The sequence below is a fragment of the Sinocyclocheilus anshuiensis genome, unplaced genomic scaffold (genome assembly GCF_001515605.1).
Source record: "Sinocyclocheilus anshuiensis isolate Anshui unplaced genomic scaffold, SAMN03320099.WGS_v1.1 scaffold702, whole genome shotgun sequence".
Taxonomy (NCBI): domain Eukaryota; kingdom Metazoa; phylum Chordata; class Actinopteri; order Cypriniformes; family Cyprinidae; genus Sinocyclocheilus; species Sinocyclocheilus anshuiensis.
In genome coordinates, this window is record NW_015548184.1 from 918,748 (window position 1) to 942,326 (window position 23,579).

Below are 23,579 nucleotides of genomic sequence, written 5' to 3' on the forward strand. Positions count from 1 at the left end.
TGTGTGTGTGTATAAAATGTGTTCCCAGTCCCAAGTTCTCTGTCCGCTGTTGTACGTCTTCGTGTGTACGTCTTCGTGTGTTCGTCTCCCTTGGTGCAAATAAAGTCTTGGTAAAGTATTCTCCAGCGTCTCCTCGTTCCTAGTGTGTGTGTGCAACGTGACATGCACTCTGTTAGTATTACCTGATGTAAACTATGGCAACATTTTGGTTGACAGTTACTGAACTGAACAGTATGCCATATTTTCAAAAGTACAAATTTACACGTTACTATATGTGGGATATTGATTGAAAGAGACACTTTTACACTTTTACTAGTGGTCTGACCAAAAAAAAAAACACATTACAATGTCATTGTGATATAGAAAAGGAAAAAGAAATATGGGCACAAAGATGAAAATAAAAAAAAATAAGAAAGTCTATTGTTAGAATTTGTAACTCTTGTGTTGTCCTCTGTCTATACAGTATATGCTTTCCAACAGAAGATTTATGAGATGAACCATCTCATGAAGCTATTTGAAATGAATAGCTTCTGAAATGAAGCTATTTCAGAGAAATGGTTTATCAATTCTCTTCATTAGTGAAAGTCAAGATTCACCTGCACAATTCATGCTAAATTTACAAAAAAGTCTAATTATAATGTGTAAAAAATGTGCTTGACACTTTATGACAACCAGTTCAACCATTTTGCATTTAATGACTTATACGATGAACTAAAGACTAGATGTTTTGAGGGGTAAGACTGTTGCACAGAAAACTATATAATACATTTTGAGCAACATGACATTAGCAACTGATCATGTAGGAAACCGCAGATAAATGTACATAATCAATTGCATGAATGTACCAAAGCAATCGCAGCTTGTTCAAAAGAATGAGAAACTGCTTTTATGATGTGTACAAATGACTAGATGATGTGGAAGTTGTACAAGTAGTTTTGAGAATTTCATTTCTGATTTGAGAAATGCACCAAAGCGACTGAGAAAAACTGTATGTATGCCATATATCCATTTCGAAAGTACAAATTTACACATTACTGTATGTGGGATATTGATTGAAAGAGACCGGATAGGATTCACAATTACACTTTACAGAACTTTACTTTTGCAAGCAGCACCTCCTGACGTGCCAGTCAGTCGGCCCACAGATTCTCATCTACATCACAACGAATATCTTCTCTTGCAATGCAACGTGGAATTGGAGTCAAGTGAACCATCTCACAACTTCATACAGTATATGTGGATGAGGCTGGCTTCAACCTGACTAAAAACAGAAGATGAATATCTTCCCTTGCAATGCAACGTGGAATTGGAGTCAAGTGAACCATCTCACAACTTCATACAGTATATGTGGATGAGTCTGGCTTCAACCTGACCAAAAGCAGAAGGCGTGGTTTAAATGTCATCGGCCACAGAGCTACTGTTGATTTACCAGGCCAACGGAGAGGAAATATCCATTGTCAAAATTTGTAACTCTTGTGTTGTCCTCTGTCTATGCTTTCCAATTGAAGGTTCATGAGATGCACCTTTGAGCTATTTCAGAGAACTGGTTTAACTGGTTTATCATTAGCTGATCTACATTCTCTTCATTAGTGAAAGTCAAGATTCACCTGCACAATTCATGGCAAATTTACAAAAAGTCTAATAGAACTGTGTAGAAAATATGCTTGACAGTTTATGGCAACTAGATCAACCATTTTGCATTTAATGACTTGTATGATGAACTAATGACTAGATGTTTTGGGGGGTAAGACTGTTGCACAGAGAACTATATAGTACATTTTGAGCAACATGACATTAGCAACTGATAATGTAGGAAACTGCAGACAAATGTACATGATCAATTGCATGAATGTACCAAAGCAATCGCGACTTGTTCAAAAGAATGAGAAACTGCTTTTATGATGTGGACAATTGACTAGATGATGTGGAGATTGAACAAGTAGTTTTGAGAATTTCATTTCTGATCTGCGAAATGCACCAAAGCAACTAGATTGATGGATGGACGGACGGACGGACAGACAGAGATAGATAGATAGATAGATAGATAGATAGATAGATAGATTAAGGTTCTTACCCATCACTGTATGTGGCTGCTGCAGCTGCTGAGGCGGACTGGGCCACTCGATATGTGGCTGGATATCCTCCCTAAAAACAGGATGGTTTATATTGCATTACATTGTTATTCATTCAGAAAACAGTTTGAATTGTAAAACATTTTTACTACATGAACTCTCCCAATGGAGCAACCTGGTGTTAGGTTATCAACTTCAAATTCATTTTGGATTTGAAATTCAATTTCAAAACATCCAAATTCAAGGTTACAGTTTGAGCAACGAGTTAGGTTTGATAAAAAAAAGGAAATATTAGCTGATTAAAAAGTCAATAAAACACTTTGGAGATCATTTTTTAGTGACATTTTATTTAGAAACTGAAGTTAGTTGTAGCAGAAGTCTATATTTAGACAACAGTGCATCACAAGATCCTGGCAGTGTATTATCTACTTCTCGTAAACCAAAACTTTACCAACCCATACCTTTAACCACTAAAACCATTGTTATTCATAACACATCTTGTGTTTTTTTTTTTTTGAGCAATCACATTTTTGTGGAAATGCTCTTAGCGACGCTGGTAAATAAAGAGAAGTTGACTGGTAACTTACATAGACCTCAGCACCATACAATCCATCTTGATACACCACTCTGCAGGAGACATAAAGTAGGTAGTAAATTACATAATGGCATAAATTCAATTAAAAAAATACAATTAAATGTAAGCTTAATGTAATTGAATGTAAATTACTTAATAACATACAGTTGTGCTCATAAGATTACATACCCCCTGCAGTATATATAAACATCTGTTATGTGAAATAGCTTATTCAGGAGAGTACTAAATAAAAATAGCATGCAATTTTTATGATCCCTCTTATTTAGTTAAAATTCTTAACATATTTGCATATTCTGCAAGGGGTATGTAATTTTATGAGCACAATTGTATGTACAATGAAAGGTTTACTTTGCTTTTTCAACCTATAAATACTAACTAAATGTTTTATGGTAACAATGGTCATAACAAGAGCTACTGACCCTGGATAGGCTGGTACTGCGGCTGGTGTGGCGGCAGCTGCAGCTGAACGGATTGTATTGTAAACTGCCCGACCACGTCCACGGAGGGCAGAGCCTCTGTAGGCCAAGGTCGGTGTGGGAACAGGGTAAGGAAAGCTGGCGACTATTAAACCAAAAAAGTGAAAATTAACAACAAATTACATACAGTCAATCTAGAGCAGGACGTTTTTGGTAGCTATTATATTTTAACTCAAAAATGGATTAAAAGTCAAGATTAAATATACCTGTGTAAAGTTCAGGGGCGTACATGGCTCCCATTACTGGATTGATTTTCCACCCAGTAGCTACAGGAATTGACATATAGGTGAGAAGTTGAATTTTACCAACCCTTTATTTTCATACTAAAAAAAAGGAGTAACAAGTACATTGCGTAAAATTTTGGGCAGAATGTTATGAAGGAATCTCACCATTCACTAATGGCGTCTGAGGCTTTTTTGTTACCACCCTCGCTGTGGCGTTGTTCACCTGAGAAGCAGAATTATTTAGTTGTTCAGTTGCTCAGTTGTCCATTCTCCCAATGCAGAAACTTATCACCCTCATACCTCAATCTTCCTTCCTTCTACGATTGTTCCGTTGAGCTTCTCTCTCGCTCGATCTGCTTCCACTGCACTTTCAAATGTCACAAATCCAAAACCCTAAAGAAAGGATTGAAATCAAATTGAATCCTAATTGAAACTCAAATAAAGAAGTGACTAACTCGACACAACTGGGAACCTACTGACCTTTGATCCTCTCTCATTAAAGATGATCTCCACGTCTAGAATCTTGCCAAATTGCTGAGAGATGAAAGACAGATATTGACTAAACAGTTTTCATGTGAGAATGGGTTTAGCTGAAGGGATAATTCACACAAAAATGAACATTCGGTATGACTGTATTTATTCTGTGAAACACAAAAGAGGATACTTTGAAAAAATATATATTTTTTTTTTTGTCCATACAATGAAAGTCAGATGGTTCCAGTGTTGTTTTGGACCCCACTGACTTTAATTGTATGACAAAAATTTTAAACTTTTTGATGAGTAATGCATTACATTCAGGACAAAAACAAATTCTATTACCCCAAACATTTGCCTGAGGTCTGGGTCCCGAAACCTAAAAGGGATATTGGAAACATGGAGCCTTTTGGGTTGAGCCTTTCCAGCTCCTTCCTCCTCAGTTCCACTTCCTGTTGCACTTCCAGACGCCACAGAAACACTGAGAGACTGTGGGTCAGATGTCACAGGCGCTAAAGAATCGTCCTATGATGGAAACAGGAATGAAAGATAGGGAGGGAGAAAATGTGGAGAAGGAGGCAACAGACATAGAAAGAATATTGAAGAGAAGAAAAACAGAAGAAACTTTAGTTTGCATTTCATTACAGAACACCTAACTACCACTTATCTATTGTAAGATTTCTTGTCAAACTTTATTGCAATCTAGCATTTTACTGGGCGAAAAACTGGTTTTATAAAGTGACCACAACAAAACGCAAAGGAGCATTCCTCATCCAGTGATTCCTCTCAAGCAAAAGTGAGGAAATGTGATCAAGTTCCCATTTTAGTGAGCTGTTTAGGTACATGCCTGTTAGATATAGATATAATAAAGACAATTTGCTTTAAAAATAGAGCACAATCGTATTTTAACTTCAGTGAACTCACTAAATCAGCAGCTGAAAGTGATTAAAGATTACTAGCATACTCAACAATGTGTAATTTTCTGAGCGCTGCAACTGAAAGATTGTCATATGTAATGCATGGTTACACAGCATTTCCTATTGCACTGATTGTACGTGACTGTGAATAAAATGCCCCCATGCAGATCCATACATAGGAGTATCTGTGCTTCAAACCGAACACATCCACTATCCCACAATGCATCACGATGCCAGTTCGTATGTCTGCACAGCCTATACCTCACCAAACGGCACAAAACTGTTACTATTAAAAAATGGATTAAGAAGTCAAAAAAGGTGTATTAAAAATGTTCAAAAAGAGAAATAGCTAGAAGAAAATGTAGCCAAGCAGAGCGTGAAATGAGGAAGGGAAAATGTTGAAAAGGTCAAAAATAAATTTAGGTAATAAAAAGGGCACAATGACTCGTGTGACGTGAATTTAAAAGCAGTGGAAAAAATGTTATGCAACTGATAAGAATGGTCATTAGAACAAGAAAGAAGGACAGACAATTTGCCAATTCTTTATCTATTTCATAAGGATGGAAAAAGTTGAAGCAATAAGGCAAAATGACCTCTGCTTTAACTCATCCATAACAGATCTGAAGGGTAAAGGGCAACAAAACAGTTCTAATCTGGGCAGTAAAAAGGGGTGCATTCGGTTCATCATGTTCCCTTCCTTTCATTCTACAGTTTTCATTTTTACTATTTTTATTTAACAATCATCCCAGATGTCCCTCCTTTTTCCATCTTTCATGCTGTGCATTATTATGTTGTGATGCTTATTTAATTTCATTTTAAAATAAAAAAAATTTTCTTTAAAAAAAGTACTATAGACTTTACTTTACTATAGTACTATTACTATCCATTTATAGATTATTGCCCATAAAAAAAATATTATTTATCTGTATCAGCCAGAATTTAAATATCAGTATATCCTTAGATTTAAATATCATTAATGAAATTTTTATTAATCTTCTCACTTTCACGCCATTTCACCAGAAGCTGCATAATTACTCTGTCATTCTATTTCTCTATTAAAATTCATTTCCACTGCATTGTAAAATAAACAGACAATAAAGTAGCAAAAAAGAGAAATGATGGGTGTTGTTGATCCTAATAGGTCAAGAAGGTAAGGAAGAGTCAAGAACCGAGTGAACTCCAAAACAGAAAGTGAAAGAGAGGAGCTCTAAGCACAGGGGAATTCAAGCAGCTTACGTATTTCAGCGTATAACTTTAAAGGTCAGCTGCAAAACTGCAACAATGTATACTGCTATTCTTGGAACCAAGACAGAACATTTTATATTAATAAGGAAGGAAGAGGCAGGAAACACACATAGAGATTTACGCACAGACACACACACACACACATCCACACACGCAAACAAATCATGGTTATGGTTAACTCTGAGCTGGCCGGGCTGGTTGCTAGCTGTAATGACTACCACAGCAGGTGTCACACAGAAAATACTGCTGAAACACCATCATCATCATCATCATCATCATTACATTCATCCAGAGACACAGGCCAAGGAGGGTTTTTGGGAGAAGTGACAGACTGGGGAAAGGTGTGATGGGAAGGTATGTGATGATATCACGTCACGATGCAGAGTGCTTTTCTGACTGGACCTGGGAAACATAGATGAGGGGGGAGGGGTCATCCTGTCCGTCTCGCCCCTTGACCCCTCCCTCCACGGCGGCGTCTCATAGTCCAAATATCTGGCGCTCTCTAGTGGTATAAGCAATGTGGACAGAAGATGGTGTGACAGAGAAAGAGAGAACTCATTGCATGAACCTTTTCAATTAAAAAATACTTTCATGGTGAAATATTATTTTCAATCCTTCCCACAATTCCCTTGGCACAACTTAAAATGCCTTCTGCAATTACTGTACCCGATGAGCCATTAGTAACACAACAATAACAATCATACACTTATATGGTGATACACATTAAAGAACATAAAGCTATGGCATGAGTCCAAAAGACAATATTTCAGTAATTACAGATTGTCAAGACAATATTTACATCTGGATTCATGACTAACATCTCATGGTGCCTTAAAAAAGGATTAGTAAATGCATTTCTTTGCATTGATCACACTTAAAAACACAAGATTTAATTTATCAAGTCAAAAAGTCTTTAATTTGTTCAAGTTATTCAACTAAATTAAAGTATCCCAGATTGATTGACTGGGTACGATACACAGTATATGACAATATGTGTCATACTGTAGAGTAATCAGGGATTATATCAGGAATTTTCTAACTTTTTAATGCCAAGGACCCCAAAATTTGATGATTCTTCTTCTGATTCTTCTATAACTCAGATTAACATGTAAACTTTGATAACACTAAAAAATGCATTTTGTAATATTTTTTTTCTCCCTTGCTCTCAAATCTTCTGCAGACACGAGCACCGCATTGTGGCCCTCTGGGGGTCTCCTGACCTCAGTTTGAAAACTCCTGGCATAAAGTATTAACTGGAAAACACCTGATTCAAAATCAAACTGAATATGATTTAGTTTATGAGTAAATGTAAAGTAGAAAGATTAGTTCTAAATTATTATTTCTTTTTATATAAACATATAAGATTACTTCAAATTATTCCCTCTTAGAAAAGAGAACTAGAGAGTAGAAAAGGAACTATGGTTAGTGTTTCTTCCATAATAAGCCTAAATATTCTTCTATATGGTGCCCTGAGCCAGTTGAATTGCCATACTTGGACAAGGCAAAGGAAGGATGTGTAAAGGACATAAAGCTATTTTTAGCTATCTCAGACAGGGGATCCCAGAGGACCAAAGCATGAGATTATATATCAGCAGCCTATACATATTCCTGGCATACCTTCTCTAATGCAAATACATTTGAAAAGAATACACGCTGATTGTACTACACAATTTACAGCAGTGGGACATTGCTTCCCATTGTAAAATCTTAATTTTTCATACTCACATGGGTATGCTTGGTTTTAGGTAAATTAGGTTTTTTAAATAAATGTTTGTGCTTGATTTATATATTGAGTTATTTTAGTTTAGTTCATTATTTCTTACGTTAAGTTGTAAAATATATGTAAAACTAACTATTTATTTATCCACATGTACTTTAGATGCAGCTCCCCTTTGTTAACTGATGTTTAAAATAGCTTTATCTTCTGAATCCAGTCATTTATTGATTGTTCTTACCGTGTTATTGGCAGTTATAGACTCTGTCTCGTCATGCTGAGAGCCTTGATAGACTCTCAACTGATGATGATCTGAATATTCAGAGTTTGGATGAGCAGCACTGAAATCGAGAGGTGGCAGCCGGGCAGCAGGTGTGGGTGGGCCTTGTCCAGGTGGAGGATATGATGGAGGCAGGGCATAGACCTGGGAAAGTGAAGGGTCACCATTGCCTGGCCCCGCCTCTTGGGCAGCGGCACCCTAAAATGAGACAGAGATGCTGTTTACTAACAAAAGCTAATTTCTGTAAACTCATTGAGTCACGGTAACATATGTTTTTACATTACTTTAACCCATCAAAATCATTTTAACCAATTTTAACTTTTTTTATTATTATACAAGATTCAGCTTGTTTTTTCAAGTCAGTTTAATAGTCAGTTTGATTAAACTTTTAGCAACTGATCAGCAATATAGTTTCATAGTGTATATATTTGACATAAGTATTCTTATCAGCAACTGATTTTTCCACAAAAGTAATTACTGGAAGGTACTGAAAATCGGCTTTTCTAAAAGAATAGTCAAAAAAGCCTTTCCAACAAATCCATACTATACCACCTTCATTTTGGTAAAATACTAAAACTTTTTTTTTTGCACCAAATAAAACTGACCTGAATTTACCAGCTATAAAGAAGCTAACATACTGTTACCGTTTTGTTTGCAGATCATAAAGACTATACAAAACACAGGTAAACCAAGTCAAGACATCAAATAAAGATCCTGACAAAGACACAATGTATGAAATTAGGAGTATAAATCAGACATCTCACCCCTTCAGTGCATTCCGCAGGCGACCCAATACTCACCAACAACTGACGCATGCTTTAATGCAAAGCTTTCACCCTCCCACCCCACCCACCATACGTCCCTCACACCCACCAATCACAGAGCACCAAACCAGTCTCAAGAGGGGTCTTTACACCAACTGTGTTCATTTGTTCATGTCAATCATCAACCCATTTCCCCCTCCGACTCTTTGACACTCAACAGACACACGACTATTTGGATAAGTTGATTCTAACAGACAAACAACTCAACTGCTCTGTAAAACTCAGTGATCCTATTCATGTTCAGTGGAAAACAATCACATTGATTTATTTATTTAAACCAGACCAACCAGATTTCTGTGACTACTGAAGTGTGTATCTTTTGTATGCTATAGATCAGGTAAAACAGGTAAGATCACTCAAACACATTCAAGTAACAGTTCGCTTAGAGTTCTCCAAACAGAAAATTGGAAACTTAAGATATTAAATTCAATCAAATACAAACTATAATACATTTTATGCAGAAAATTCAAATTATTGTGGTATCATCAATCTTTGGTTAATAGACTTTTGTGACATAAACCTTTCATTTCAGAGAGTTTTTTTTTAGGTTACATTACCGAGTCTTAAAATAAAGTAAAATAAAAAAATAGACATAAAGAAATGAAACCAATATGAAGCTTTTCACACACACACACTTTTTATATGTTTACTCTTTATCAGCTGTTTCGCTGAGCTGATAAGGCAGAGTAAATTTAGACTTCAATGATAAACTGTGACACTGAGAGACACAGCTTTGATTAAATATCACCACCACCACACTTAGATTCCTTTAGCAGAAACAAAAGTTTCATGTTACATCAGTGTCTGTTTCTCATCATAGCCATTTTTTTCAGATGGGATGTTATATACCACAGTTACTCACTGATTACAAGAACATGGCATCTTACCGTCATTCCTTTTTTTAAAAACCCCAGGAGCTACTTGACACCCCTGTAAAAGATTTACGAGATGTAAACAGGTGTTGTCTGAAAACTACAGCGTTTTGAGTACTGCTGACTCAAAATGTCACTGAGTGTGCCATTGCTGCTGGCCGTAGACCAAGTCAAAGATCAAAATGAAGACTTCAGACTTTGGAGACTTTATTCAACAAGTACAAAGAGTACACACTTGCTGAGATATTTACATACACTTACATACACAACACCCCTCCATGTTCTAGTGCAGAGGATATGGAGAACAATCATAAATGTGATATAATTGTTCAGACACACTCCATTAGTTGCTATCTAACATGCAAAGGTTATCTCCTGAGATTTTTTTTTACATAAACTGTTCTCTTTCCCGTCCTAATTCTTTGTCACAGTGAGAAAATTTAAATAACACCTCTAGCAGATAAAATGTCTTTTCAGTCACACTGATTGATAGGAGATGTCCTCGCCCTCACACACACACACACACACACACACAGGCCTCATCAGCTGTCAGGTTTGGGGTTAAAGATCAGAGGCAGGATGCCAGGTGCGTGATCTGACAGCTGCGGGATCATTCAAACACACACACACACACACACACACACACACACACAGAACTGATGACAAGAACTGCTTATGTAGTCTATACTCCTATATTACAAGGCTATGTGGAATACTTGATTCTGATTGGACAGTTGTGGCATTCTGCGGTCAGATATATTTGTATAATGACGGCTAAACAATATGACTGACTGTTTTCCCTGGCAACCAGCCTCTTAAATCTTCATCAACAGATGTTTTATCCAAAGCAGTGTTATTTTAGTATTTTTGTATAATATTATAACATTTATTAATATTTATACATATTGCTTTTTATATTTTTATGTTTTAATAATTTTGTAGTCATTTTTATTATTTTCAAAAAAATATATTATAATAAAACTAAAGTTTAAATAAGTGTAAATAAGTTATATTATTTCAGTTTTAGTTTCAGTAGGCTAAATTTTTTAGTTTGTAGAACTTCAACTTGTCAAGGCAACATTTCTCTATTTTATTTCATTTCAGCTTTATTTCCATTAATCAAAAGACTTTAAGACTTAATAACTAACAATAACAACAACGATCCAAAGTGATGTAAAAATCAGAATAATTCAAGCGACATTGTTTCACTCTGCAGTCTCTTGCGATGTAATATTGGTTGCAAAATAAACAATATTCCAGTCATGTAATATTCCTCAGATTAACATCAGGGTCCATTTTAGGGTTTATTTTATGATAATGAATGTCTGTTTATTCATTGCTCCATTAATAAACAGACATGCACACACAAACACAGAAGCCAAATGATACAATTTTGCACCAACACATAGATATCAACCACAATAACCACATAATTAAACTCAAACACAAAAGGTTAAATCATATATGTATGAATAGCAACTAAAGGAGCAGATGCAACTAAGAAAATTCCATTGTCTCAAGTCCTACTCTTTAGATGACATAATCTATCACTATGTATCACTTCAGATAAAGGCAATAGGCAACCTGAGACATCTATTTCTATATCTGTGAGAGGGAATCTGCAGCGAGAGGAACAGACTAAAAATACAGCGAGTGTGACAGAGAGAAAGAGCAGGCACAACTTTTATCAACTGTCCTGGAATTTCTCTCTCTCACACACAAACACACAATCACACAGCGGCACACAAACACAGACTGAACCTGTTTTCAGTAGGCCACCTCGCAGGGACAAATATAACTAACAACAGGACACTGCGTCCTTCACTGGCAGAGAGAAACACATTTGATGTCCTCAGACCCATTGGTGGATGACTGTTCAGTACATAAACAAGCCTTTAGCTTGCTAGTGATTGGTTGATTTATACAACATATTACCAGACATGTGACAGAAACTGCACAAGAATTAAATAAAAAAAATACATATAAACAATAAAAAATAATAAAATTAAAAATTAAACAAACAAACAAACTCCAACGAGAATGTGAAAGAGGAAGATACAGAGAATAAAGGGACATGTTTACCTGTACAATGCTGGGGTAGCAGGAGGCTGTCTGGGGGTAAACAGGGAGTCCGTAGGGCTGAAGGATTACTGTAGGGGAGGACAGCATGGTGCATAGCCAGAAAAAAGGAACAGCTAAAAGGGATGGGAGACTGGGGGGAGAGAGAAGGGAACGTGAGCTCTCTGAATCAAGAAAGTACCAGACTGAGAAAGTTTAGAATCCAAACAGAAGAGAAAAAAGATCCAGAGGTATGAAAAAGAAAAGGAGAAGATGAGTGGGCTGCACTGCACTGATGGCTGGCGTCACAACTTCTAGGCGACAAACAAAATAAGAATTAAATAAGGTAAAAATAAGACCCTCTCCGAAAGTTGAGAGTGCCAATTTAGTCTGTTTCACAAAAGGCAGAGGAGATCAGCACTGAAAGATCTCTGGGGGACACGGCGTGTGTGTGTGTGTGTGTGTGTGTGTGTCAGTGGGTATATTTGATAGACAGAAACACATGTTCAGAGTTGTGTTACACTTCTTTATAAATAGTCCACCTTCTTCCTTTAGTTGTGCTAGTATCACCAATAGAAATGAAACAGCTAGTCGCACAGTAATACAGAATTTAGTCCAAATTTAATGACACAGATTTGCCATCTGGCATCTACTGAAACAGACACAAGCAAATGCTACCTTAAAAAGTCAAAAATGTAAAAAAAATAGGAAAGTATAATGAAAGAGCAATTTGTTTTGCCTTGCACACCTATAAAGCTATCTCCACCTATAAATAAATAAATTAATAGTTTAAGGCATTTACAATTTTACAGTGCTGTGAGAAGAAAAACTCTAATTTGTCTCATTAATTGAATACTGCCTTTATGCTCATTATACCCGTCAATGTGAACCTTCAAAGGTGAGTGAATTTTTTCCTCTCTAGAAGCTCTCCTATAGCGCCTAATTATAACAGAAATGCAGCACGGAATTAAAATCATTCCAATGTCATAATCAATTACCATTGTCAAAACAGTCCAGCAACACGGCAATCAGGTTTCTCACTTGTAAATACGACTTCGTTGGCTATTCATGTGGTCGGAATTAATAAATATGATATTTCCGATTCTACCTGAATATAGCAAGTACCAATTATTCTGTGGGGAAAAAAATATTCTGTGGGAACTTACGTTAATTATCTTCTGTTCGCTCAGTTCTAGATAATAAGGCTTTTTAATTTCCTTTGTGGATCTACATAAAACTCTCTCTCTCTCTCTCTCTCTCTCTCGATTCATATTTTGACCAGTAGAGGGAAGCAGGCAATTCATAAATCGTTATGGGGTCATATGATGCAATTTCAAGTTTTCCTTTCTCTTTGGAGTGTTACAAGCTGTTCGTGAATAGATAAGATCCCTGAAGTTGCAAAGACTAAAGTCTCAAAACCAAAGAGATATTCTTTATCAAAGTTAAGACTCTGCCACACCCCCCTAAAACGGCTCGTTCTAACACGCCCCCACATATCTAGGTCACTATGTGGGAATATTTGCATAATGCGCCCAAATGTGCACGCAAAGAAAGAAGGCGTGGTCTGCACTAACTGCAGTTAGTGTTGAAGCAGCCATGTCAGAGAGATGCTGTGTGTTTCTAGGCAAAAGCAAAAGCACTTTATTTGGCCTTCCGAAAGTAGATGCATTACACAAAATAATGATCTTTAAAAAAGCATCATGTGACACCTTTAACGGAAAACAGTTCTTGCCGTACTCGCAAAGCTTTGTGGGTAATGTAGTTTACAAGGCACGTATAAATATCCGGGAAGTCCGAGCGCACGTTCTCTTTCCTTCGCGAGCCTGACACATATAGGTAATGGCGGCATAGACCTCTGTATTTCTGTTCTAGTTTCCTTCAAACGTTATTTCATGTATTATGTAGTAAGGGGCAGTTTTATATGCGCAGTACCTCGTTAGTAGGTTATATTATGTGGAGAAATGAGCTGTAACGCGCTGCTTGGCGCAACTTGTTTCGCAAGGCGCGTTCAGGCCTAACGTTAGTCACGAAGTGACACATTGCGCTGTTTTTCATATTAAAAAGAATCTCCACCTTGAGCTGTTGAGTTTAAGGTTTTTTAATTGGAATTTGAATTGCTGAATCGGAATTTGGTCCCATGATAAAGTATTTTGATATGAAGTGTAATGTAATTACCAGTACTAGATACGTGAATGAGTGTTAAAGTATAAATACATTACCACTCCTAATTTTTATATTAATTATTTTTATTTCTTCACAGGCAGTAAGTCGCCATGCCGGTTGCCAGGAGTTGGGTTTGTAGTAAGACCTACGTCACCCCCAGACGTCCCTTCGAGAAGTCACGTCTCGACCAGGAGTTGAAACTCATTGGTAAGGAAAAAATTAATTGAAGGAAATTAATTGACCGAAAGGTTTCTCTTTTTTTTTTTTTTTTTTTTTTTATAAATCTGGTTTTCTTTTTCTTCACAGGCGAGTATGGCCTCAGGAATAAGAGAGAAGTCTGGCGGGTGAAGTTCACTCTAGCCAAAATCCGCAAAGCTGCCAGAGAGCTTCTCACTCTGGACGAGAAGGATCCTAAGCGTCTCTTCGAAGGTAAATTATTTGATTTTTCTAAAACTTAATGGCCAGTGATTTTAAAAGTGCAAGTCAGATTGTCAGTGTTGCCAAGAATTCCTCGTCAATGAGGCCATATAACTGCTTAAAATAATTTAATGTCTGGTTTGCATCCATCAATCTTTTCCTCCCACTTACGTTTAACTTCTACTTCTAGGTAATGCTTTGCTCAGGCGTCTGGTGCGCATTGGTGTGCTGGATGAGGGCAAGATGAAGCTCGATTACATTCTGGGCTTGAAAGTGGAGGACTTCTTGGAGAGGAGGCTGCAGACTCAGGTCTTCAAGCTTGGCCTCGCCAAGAGCATCCACCATGCTCGTGTGCTCATCCGTCAGAGGCACATCCGGTAAGATGCTGAAGTACACAATGTGTATAGTTCAGGACTTTTAACCATGTAATCTGCATTTTCCTGTACATGTAGGTGTGTGTATAATGGTTACTGTCCTGATTGTCTGAACATGTGTATTGAGGTTTTCTTCCTCTTTCATTAGCTGACCATGTTTAAACTCCTCCTGGTGAGAGGGAATTAAATATTCCGCAAGGTCAATTCGGTGATTAAACCGTATACCTTTGCTTGTAAAAAAAAAAAAAAAAAAAGCCCAAAAACCACAGCTTCCCTTGACGTCTGGGGTGCTTTATTGCGTGAAACGGAGTCTACCAGGTAATGTGGGCGCTTTGGTAAAATAAGAAACTACACTTCTCTTGGCCAGTGATTAAACTTAAAACTGTCAGATTGTCAGTGGTGTCAAGAATTCCTCGTCAATGAGGCCTCGAGATCAGTAGCCTCAGTTCTGAAGTCCTGAATAGCCTTTGCACATTAGCCAAGTTATTTTTCTGATGTTCTGCAGGGTGCGTAAGCAGGTTGTGAACATCCCCTCCTTTGTGGTGAGGCTGGACAGCCAGAAGCACATCGACTTCTCTCTCCGCTCACCATACGGTGGTGGCCGCCCTGGCCGCGTCAAGAGAAAGAACGCCAAGAAGGCCCAGGGTGGTGGTGGAGGCGGTGATGATGAAGAGGAGGATTAAACTCATTCCTATCAGGGGTTATGAGGGACTCGGCAGTGCTTGCTTTTTCTCTTCTCCCTCAAGTTTTCAATAAAAAATGGTTTATTCCAAATTATTTTGTTGTCGCTTGTCATTTGAGTAACTAGATGTTTTATACAAGTAGGTATAATCAGTATTTAAAATGAATTGCCCATAAAGGTTTAAAATCCATATTTGTAGATTTTATGGGCCATAGTGAAATATCACTTCAGCAAATTAACTGCTCTGTTTTAGAAAACCCAAAGCTGCTGGACCCCAACTAGCCTAAGGATTGTGTCGTAAAACATCTTAAGACTTGAGTTGCATTGTGTGAAGTGTATTCCTGTGGGATATGGTAAATTAAAGTTCCACCTAATATTTCCTGTGAATGTTTGAGGTTTTTGATTAATTACCTGCTACATGTAAACAACTCAAAGAATAGCAAAGTGCAGTAAATGCTAAAACTTAGTGCTGCAAACCAGTGTTTGTTTCCAGTTTAATCTTAAATACCAGTTTGTAATTTAAAACAACATAGACGGGAACCTTGTACATGCATTAAAAATGAGGTGGAATAATTAAGAAAATTGAATAATACAGAAAATATGGCTAATGAGGTTTATTTTTTCTCCCATTATGAACTGAAATGTATTTAAAATACACATCAATATTTAATCACAGTTTACTGGATAAATTGCAGAAAAATAGTTTAAATTCCAGAAATGAAACCCACCTTCACTGGGATACATCAGCTATAAGCAGCCATCAAATCTATACTATGCCACTTCAAAGAAGACATTCAAATGATAATATACAGTTTATGAAATCTTATATATTCATATCTTTCTGATTGCACTTGGAGCTAGTAACAACTTACCTACAAAGTTTGTTAAAATATCTATTTACTTTATTGTGCTTTGCACTCTTCAATGGATCTTGAAATCTGTGGAAGTCTTTTTTGTGCTTAGGCCTCAGAATTAGTGACATCCTTCATCTACAAGTCGTCCTGGGGACTGGTTTGACCTCTTGTCTCAGTGTAGCCCATGTTGCTTGTCTGCTCACTATGAGTGAGACAAAATACGAAACTATAGGCAACTTCTGTGAGCAGCTGTAAGTTGCATTGCACTTAAGATACCTGTGAGATATTTTATGCATTTGTTCTTACCTCTCACCATCCTATTCCAGTGTTTTAGCAGTGAGAAAAAAGCAAAGAAAAGATGGTCATCCTTTAACATAACCACAAAAATTATGCAAAAATATATTGTTACAAATATTAAGAGACAATTGGTGTGTTACTGGTATTTGCTGACCTTTGGTCGCTGCCCTGCTACACCAACTGCCTTCTTTTGTACTCCCAAGGTATCGAACGAGTGGCTTCGTACCCTAATAGCTCTCTTAAGATGGAGAGAGATACTGATTTGAAGCTCATTTTAATGTCAAACAGTAGTAAGCACAATCCAGTAACATTATCAAGGCCTATTGTTTATTATTCTCATTGTGGTTTGAGATTATCTACCTTAAAGTTCTCAATGAATCCTCCTCCACCCTCTGGAACACTCCTCCCCCCTTCAGTGAGGGGGATGCTGGGCTGTGACGGCTCTCCCAACATGCATTGGGATAGGGAAGACAGTTCAGACCGCAGTGCTTCCAGAAGAGATGAACGTGTACGTAACTGAGATCATAAAAGGAGAGAAATAGAAGCGCAAGTCTTGTAACTTGAGGCTATGACATAAGTGAATGATTAGTTAACATGCTTTGTGTCTGGTTACCTCCAGTCGACTGAATTTCTCAGCCTTGTAGCAAGAGATTTCAGCATTTATAAGTTTGGTCAAGAGGAACTCTCTTAAAACTGAGCCCTGGAAGTGGAAATTCAGAGCATCATTCAGAGCGAGATTCAGAGTGTGACTTGCATGTTTTGTTTATTTTATAAACCTTCACATATGTGACCTTGGACCACATAACCAGTCATAAGTAGCACATTTGTAGCAATAGCCAATTACATGGGCCAAAATTATCGATTTTTCTTTTATGCCAAAAATCATTAGGATATTAAGTAAAGATCATGTTCCATGAAGATATTTTGTAAATTCCCTGCCGTAAATATATAAAAAGGTAATTTTTGATTAGTAATATGCATTGCTAAGAACTTCATTTGGACCACTTTAAAGGCAATTTTCTCAATATTTTGATTTTTTTGCACCCTCAGATTCCAGATTTTCAAATAGTTGTACATCAGCCAAATATTGTCCTATCCTAAAAAAAAAAAACATACATCAATGGAAAGCTTAATTATTCAGCTTTCAGATGATGTATAGGTCACATATAATCAGGGCTGTACAGGGCGACATATATGTCGCACGTGCTACAAAAAAACTGGTCTGTGCAATGAATAAATTTACCACTGTAGCACGGGTGCGATACAATTTTGCATGTTCATAACAAAAATGAAAGTAAACAGTCGAGAGAGAAACGCATGAAGCTCTTAAAGGGGCAGTAGATACTAAATATGCTGCCACCTGTCATTAAAGGGATAGTTCACCCAAAAAATTTTTGTTTAAAACAATTTTTGTGATGGTTTGTATTTTTTGTGCTCTTTGGAACATCAATGTCTGTTTAAGTGATGAACTCTATTACTTATGTTTGTTTTCAGACATGATAACAGACGTTTTATACTTGTGCTACAACTTTTTGGCCTGTGCTACAAAACTTTCAACCTCTGTAGCACCAGTGCTATGTGAAAAAAAAGTTAACGTACAGCCCTGCATATAATGATACTTGTAAAGGAAATTGAGTAGGTCTATAACCCTGTTTCTTATTTTAGACCATATAGAAATTAACTGGATTGATGTAATAAAGTTGAGAGCTGTCTTGTTAAAACTTCTGAATTATTATAAGTCATATGATCTCACCTCTGTAAAAATGGGCGGTGTAGGAAGCGGTGGGCCAAATGGGGGTACATCCTCCCTAGCGGTGACAGATACCTGTCAATCAAACAAGAGGCTTTGGAGCTGTGTGTTGCACAGTGAGTGCTGTGAAACGTAACGATTTTTTTTTTCTTTTTTTCTTTTTTTTTTTTACCTGAAATGATCCCCCGTCTCCTCCCTCTCCCTCATTCTCTCTCTTTATCCTCCTCACTGCAATGAAACAGTGCAAGAAGTGGGATCTGATCACATCTGAAATGAAGGGAGTGTTACCCTCCTGATAGACCAGGGCAACAATATCATTCCCAATGTGTCTTTTTCTCTGCAACTGAGGGGAAAACCCGATGAGTAGAGTTGTAATTCAAGGAAAAAAAAGTTGAAGGACTTCGCAAAGCACTTATCATTCTACTTCATTGATTGTTCCATTCTGTGATTTAGTAGTAGGGATTTCAGTGACTCTTATTTCAGGCTATATTAATACACCAGTAGGTGGTGACAAGTGACTGTCTTTTTGATTGAATCAAATATTTAACTGAAGTGATATATTCAGACGCACTATTCAGGAATAAAACAAGTGACTCAACAGATTCGTTCAACCACATTGATTCATTCAGAGACAAAATCACCACTAGTACTGTGTGTTGCTGGAGTGTGGATTGGACTTGGAAATATTGCACTGGCGATGCAAAAATATACAAAGCAGGCCTAACTATTTACAATATAAGTGTCTAAAATGTAAGTTACCTATTAGTTACTGTTGAATTTTTGCTTAAAAGCAATATCACACGCATTCGTTCTGTTGGTCTGAATATATCAGCATACATTATAATATGCATTATGGTACAGTAATTTGGTAAAAGATGTTAACAGAACATTTACATCTAATAATACTTTAATCAAGTTTCACCTGTTGTGTATCTCCTTCTGTGAACGGTAGTTTAGTGGCGACATGGAACATAATCTCACGTCCATGGAAGGAGGTGAAAACCGCTTCATTTCCTGTCTGGCCATGAGAAACATCCAGACCTCCCCTGAAACTAGGAGATGGAAAATGATGATGTCCTTTTGACAGGTGACAATAAATTCAAAAGTAGTGTTTTGTTATTAATGTTAATATTGATATTGATAATGATATCAATCAATACACGAGTCTTAACCCTCTTACCCAGTAAATCCTTGCAGTTTGACCGTCTGTCCAAGTATTGATAAAAACTCTAAAAACTCCTCACTTTCCTCATTGTTACTAAGAATATCTTCCTCTGTTAACTACGTCACATACATTGGAACAAAATACAAAACAATGGAAGAATAACATAAAAAAATACAAATATCCATTTAAGCTATTATAGACTGAAGTCCTAGTCAACAAAACATAACGTTTGTTATTAAAAATAGGTGAATTAAAGAATCATATCTTAGTATCTGCATACCTGTCCTTCTCTCTGGCATAAGACACCAAATTTAAAGTTTTGAGACACTCTGTGTTCATCAAACGCCATTATGATCTCTGGGGCCTTCAGATGCAGAAAGAGAAGACAAGAAAACTGTATTGTGTCAGAAAAAAGATAAATGAAAATTGTATTGATCATGTCAGAAAAGTTTTTACTTTATGAAATTTGTCAGTTTATAAAATCAGAATGGAGTCTTATATTAACTCTTCCACCAGATCATAGTAAACAAATTAGACAAGTGAAGATGTACCTTTAAGTAACTCACAGCCTCAAAACATGTGACACTGACACTTGAGCACAACATCTAAAATAAAGCAAATCAAAACAAACTGAACTTCTATTCACTTTCATTTAAATGTGAATCAGGTAGAACCAGTTGTGCGGTTGTGAAATACCTTTGCCAGCTCCACTGCCGTGGGGAATTGTTGAAAGAGCGAAACAGAGAATGTGCCATGAATTGAGCACTCCTTCATCCTGATTAGATGAAAAAGAAAACTGATCAGGTTGGTCTTGAACAGTCAGTAACTATCATTATAATGAACAACATTTAAGGTGCTCACAAAATACACACCTCAAAATGACTCTCAGGCGATTTTCCTCTTCCTCAAGACAAACAGATAAAACTAGGGGCCCAAGAGAGGAGTCACAGGCGGTGAACGAATGATGATACTGCAGCAAACATGAAAGAAAAGCATGAGTGTGTGAGGGCCTCTTCAACAGGGTTATAAGGGTTTGAAGTTTTTCAAATGAAAAAAAAAGAAAATAAAAAATGATCACTGACTCTGTGGCGGAAGAATTCCTGATAGACTTTAGCTTCACTGTCTCTCTCCATTATGTCATAGCTCTCCAGACCAAAACCCCCCTGTGAGAGAGTAGGGCTGGTCTCCACATGTCTATCCAGGGGAGGGTCGATCCAATAACCTCCAGATTTAGGGGGCAAGATGAGAGGTAAGCCATCTCCAATCTTTAACAGCTGTGTCTGAGTGATCAATAGTAATTGTGTAAGTGGGAACTTGAAACTACTCTATCATTCAAAGGTTCTGAGTCAGTAAGATTTTTTTATATTTTTGAAAGATGTTCACCAAGGCTGCATTTATTGCTTATTATGTAAAATATTGTGAAAGATATTGTGAAATATTACAATGTAATATTTGCATTTTTTCCCACTGATGTCAAAGCTAAATTTCAGCAGCCATTACTCCAGTCTTGAATAAAAGTACATCTTTAAAAAACAAAAAAAAAATCTTACCGACCTCTAACTTATAATATATGAACAAGTAAATTAGGGTGTTTCTTCAATTACAGGCACTTTTGGCCCTCTGGGACTTTTAGACAAGAAACTCTTTTAAATGCATCTCTTTAAATGCTCTTTTAAATGCAACTCTTATACATGCACTAGTAGAATCATTTTTTATAAACATAAATTTCCAACACAATGAAACTTCCACCACATCTCAAATTATGTATTGTGTTTAAAAGTATTCCGTGATGGGAATAGACTAAAACAGTAAAATACATCAAAATTGAAAACCTTGGCCTTCATATATTAAAAATGGTACATAAAAGTGCTTAAAGTTGAAGAAACACTCCTTATGATTTCCTAGTTTCCTATAGACTGAAACTATGCCATAAACAAACAAAACGTTTTGGGCTAAAATCCCTACCCTCAGAGGTGGTGGGAACTCACAACGCTGTTCATCCAATCTGCTACCCTGCAAACACAACCACAGAGAAATCATCATCATCACTGCAACAGAACAAGACAACTGTATTTACACTGTTGTTGTTTACATGGAGAGAGAGAAAGATGATGTTACCTGTAGCTTTTCAATGATTGCAAACAACTCTGTGACCTGCAGAGAAATGACAAGGGAATGACAGAAATGGTGAAAGTGCCACATAATCAAAATATTACTGATGCAGAATGTGAATTGTCCAGTTTCTCCTCAATGTTTGGAAATTATTCATAATTCAGATATGAACATCTGGAGAGAACATCATCTCCATAGTGTCATTTTCAACACCTTTAGAACATCTAAAATAGGAGATTTCTTACCTTCTGACTGGACGGTGCAGAAGTGAGTGGCTTAGCCTCACTGGAGGGGGAATCCAAAATATCCAGTATGCTGTGACCCACAGATTCTGCACAGCTGTAACAGAGACAAGTGTTCTGGAAAAGTCTGCATGCGGTAACTGAGTTCAAACAACCTGAGCACAGCAACAAACCCAAACTCTAGCTGACCTGCTCTCATTTCCAGTGATGAACTTGTCAATCCTGCGTACAGCGTAAAGATGCCACATGACAAGATATCCTTAAGCACTGTGTTCAAATTACAGCAGTGGCTAAATGTTATTTGTCATATCCACTCACCCTCCGTAAGCTCCGAATGTGAAACTTCTTTTCCTGGAGAACAACTTCTCGTTTCTCCCCTCCATGGTAAGTGTTTATTACAGACAGCCACAGAAATATGCTAGCCAGGCATGCAGGCCATCACTCCTGAATTAACTGCTTCTCTCTGTCTCTCTGTGTGTGTATGTATCTCTCTCTCTCTTTTCTCTCTGCCCCCTGCCACTCTCTCATTTAATCTCTCCCTACATCCTTCCTTGTCTCCTGCTGCCTGTTGACTGACAGGAGTAACTCTTGCATGCCCATCTCCTGCCACTGACATCAGAGGTCGGTGAACTACTGCACATATACAGACCAACTAAAAGCCTTTGAATAGATACAATGGTGAATATTCACTCACTGAAATCGTTTAAAAGCGTTTGTGTAGCGTTTATGCAGCTGCTCTAAAAAACCTGCCCTGGGAGGAGGCAAAGATACGTGAATGGGCAATGGACTATTGCTATAGACCTGTTACCCTTTCAGTAAGCAAGATTCATCAATTATTGACCGAACTCTCTTAGAGAGAGGAGGCAAGGCAGCAGGGGAGAGAGGGCGAGAGGGAGGGAGCAGGAAAAAGAGGAAGAGAGAGAGAGGGTCAAGAGCCTTTACTGACAAGAGAATACAGAAATGAAAAAGTGATATTGAGGGGGCTGACACAAAAAAATATCTATATATTTTTCCCTCTCAGACAGGAATCTTTATTAATTTTTGTCTTTAATTGGTCTTAAAACTATTTATTTACATATTGCTTAAAATGTCCAGTGGATATGTCATATAAAGTGATTACATGTAAAAGTGTTACAATGCATTTTATTTGTAAAAATTACACTGCAGTATGGTTCCTCAACCTGGAGTTAGTGTAGTCCTCAACCTTTGTCCTTAAACCTAAATAATTTATCTTAAATTTAATGTATCCTGTCACCCATCTACACATGACATGAGCATTGCATTGTGTTACAAGCAAATAAAGATCAGGAATTTTGCATGCAGATTTCACATTGTGTTCAAGTTGGTCATGGTGTCACATGAATTCGCCCTGCTGACCAACAAAAAAGTGCTTGGTTTGAAAGTGACTTTTGTGTGAGCTACATTACTTCACTTTTGGCAACTTTTTTTTTTTTTTTTTGCAAAAAGTGACTGCACTTTAACTCATTCCATTTACAACGTACTGTATGCGATTCTGCTACTTCCAACAACAGGACAAATGGATTTAAAACTTTGACGCATCCACTGTAGACAGTTTCTGTGTCTGAAAATCCCCACTGTTTTCTCATTCACTGATCCCTGTGTCAGTCCACTTATATAGTCCACTTGAAGGAGTGAATGAAAATGAGTGAATTCAGGCTGCCATTTTTGCATATGTTTTTGTTACTGTTTAATGATCATTTGGCAATTAGCTAACTGGCAAGTTCCACTTGTTAATGATCTTGAAATCTGTC

General features: G+C 37.1%; 3 protein-coding genes across 5 annotated transcripts in view; 1 reads left to right on the plus strand and 2 right to left on the minus strand.

The window, feature by feature from the left end:
- LOC107704918 (RNA binding protein fox-1 homolog 1-like) overlaps nt 1-12,179 on the minus strand; it is a 13,648-nt gene extending 1,469 nt beyond the window's left edge. The window contains exons 1-10 of one of the 3 annotated variants that reach the window (XM_016507973.1): nt 11,776-12,179; nt 7,959-8,195; nt 4,187-4,366; nt 3,848-3,901; nt 3,668-3,760; nt 3,533-3,590; nt 3,350-3,409; nt 3,087-3,228; nt 2,660-2,699; nt 2,075-2,145 (exon numbers count right to left, since the gene is read on the minus strand). In XM_016507973.1, coding sequence (XP_016363459.1) covers nt 2,075-2,145; nt 2,660-2,699; nt 3,087-3,228; nt 3,350-3,409; nt 3,533-3,590; nt 3,668-3,760; nt 3,848-3,901; nt 4,187-4,366; nt 7,959-8,195; nt 11,776-11,862 — 1,022 coding nt within the window. In that variant the 5' untranslated portion in view covers nt 11,863-12,179. Of the gene's footprint in view, nt 1-2,074; nt 2,146-2,659; nt 2,700-3,086; nt 3,229-3,349; nt 3,410-3,532; nt 3,591-3,667; nt 3,761-3,847; nt 3,902-4,186; nt 4,367-7,958; nt 8,196-8,761; nt 8,815-9,708; nt 9,814-11,775 lie in introns of those variants that run through there. The other 2 variants (XM_016507975.1, XM_016507974.1) reach the window with 2 other exon arrangements.
- A 1,356-nt stretch (nt 12,180-13,535) lies between these two features.
- Nucleotides 13,536-15,482, plus strand: LOC107704920 (40S ribosomal protein S9). Its single transcript, XM_016507977.1, has 5 exons — nt 13,536-13,587; nt 14,012-14,121; nt 14,221-14,343; nt 14,522-14,708; nt 15,211-15,482. Exons 2-5 carry the CDS (start codon nt 14,025-14,027, stop codon nt 15,386-15,388), a joined length of 585 nt encoding a protein of 194 aa, XP_016363463.1. The 5' UTR covers nt 13,536-13,587; nt 14,012-14,024; the 3' UTR covers nt 15,389-15,482.
- Nucleotides 15,483-15,649: 167 nt separating this feature from the next.
- Nucleotides 15,650-22,236, minus strand: LOC107704921 (rap1 GTPase-activating protein 2-like). The gene is made up of 19 exons (XM_016507978.1): nt 22,126-22,236; nt 21,997-22,029; nt 21,811-21,904; nt 21,572-21,607; nt 21,419-21,466; nt 20,536-20,733; nt 20,326-20,423; nt 20,150-20,228; nt 20,005-20,058; nt 19,734-19,817; nt 19,469-19,569; nt 19,211-19,340; nt 18,461-18,631; nt 18,292-18,363; nt 17,152-17,238; nt 16,899-17,054; nt 16,693-16,776; nt 16,548-16,558; nt 15,650-16,443 (listed from the first exon to the last, which is right to left on the minus strand). Exons 1-19 carry the CDS (start codon nt 22,188-22,190, stop codon nt 16,377-16,379), a joined length of 1,668 nt encoding a protein of 555 aa, XP_016363464.1. The 5' UTR covers nt 22,191-22,236; the 3' UTR covers nt 15,650-16,376.
- Between the last annotated feature and the right edge of the window lie 1,343 nt (nt 22,237-23,579).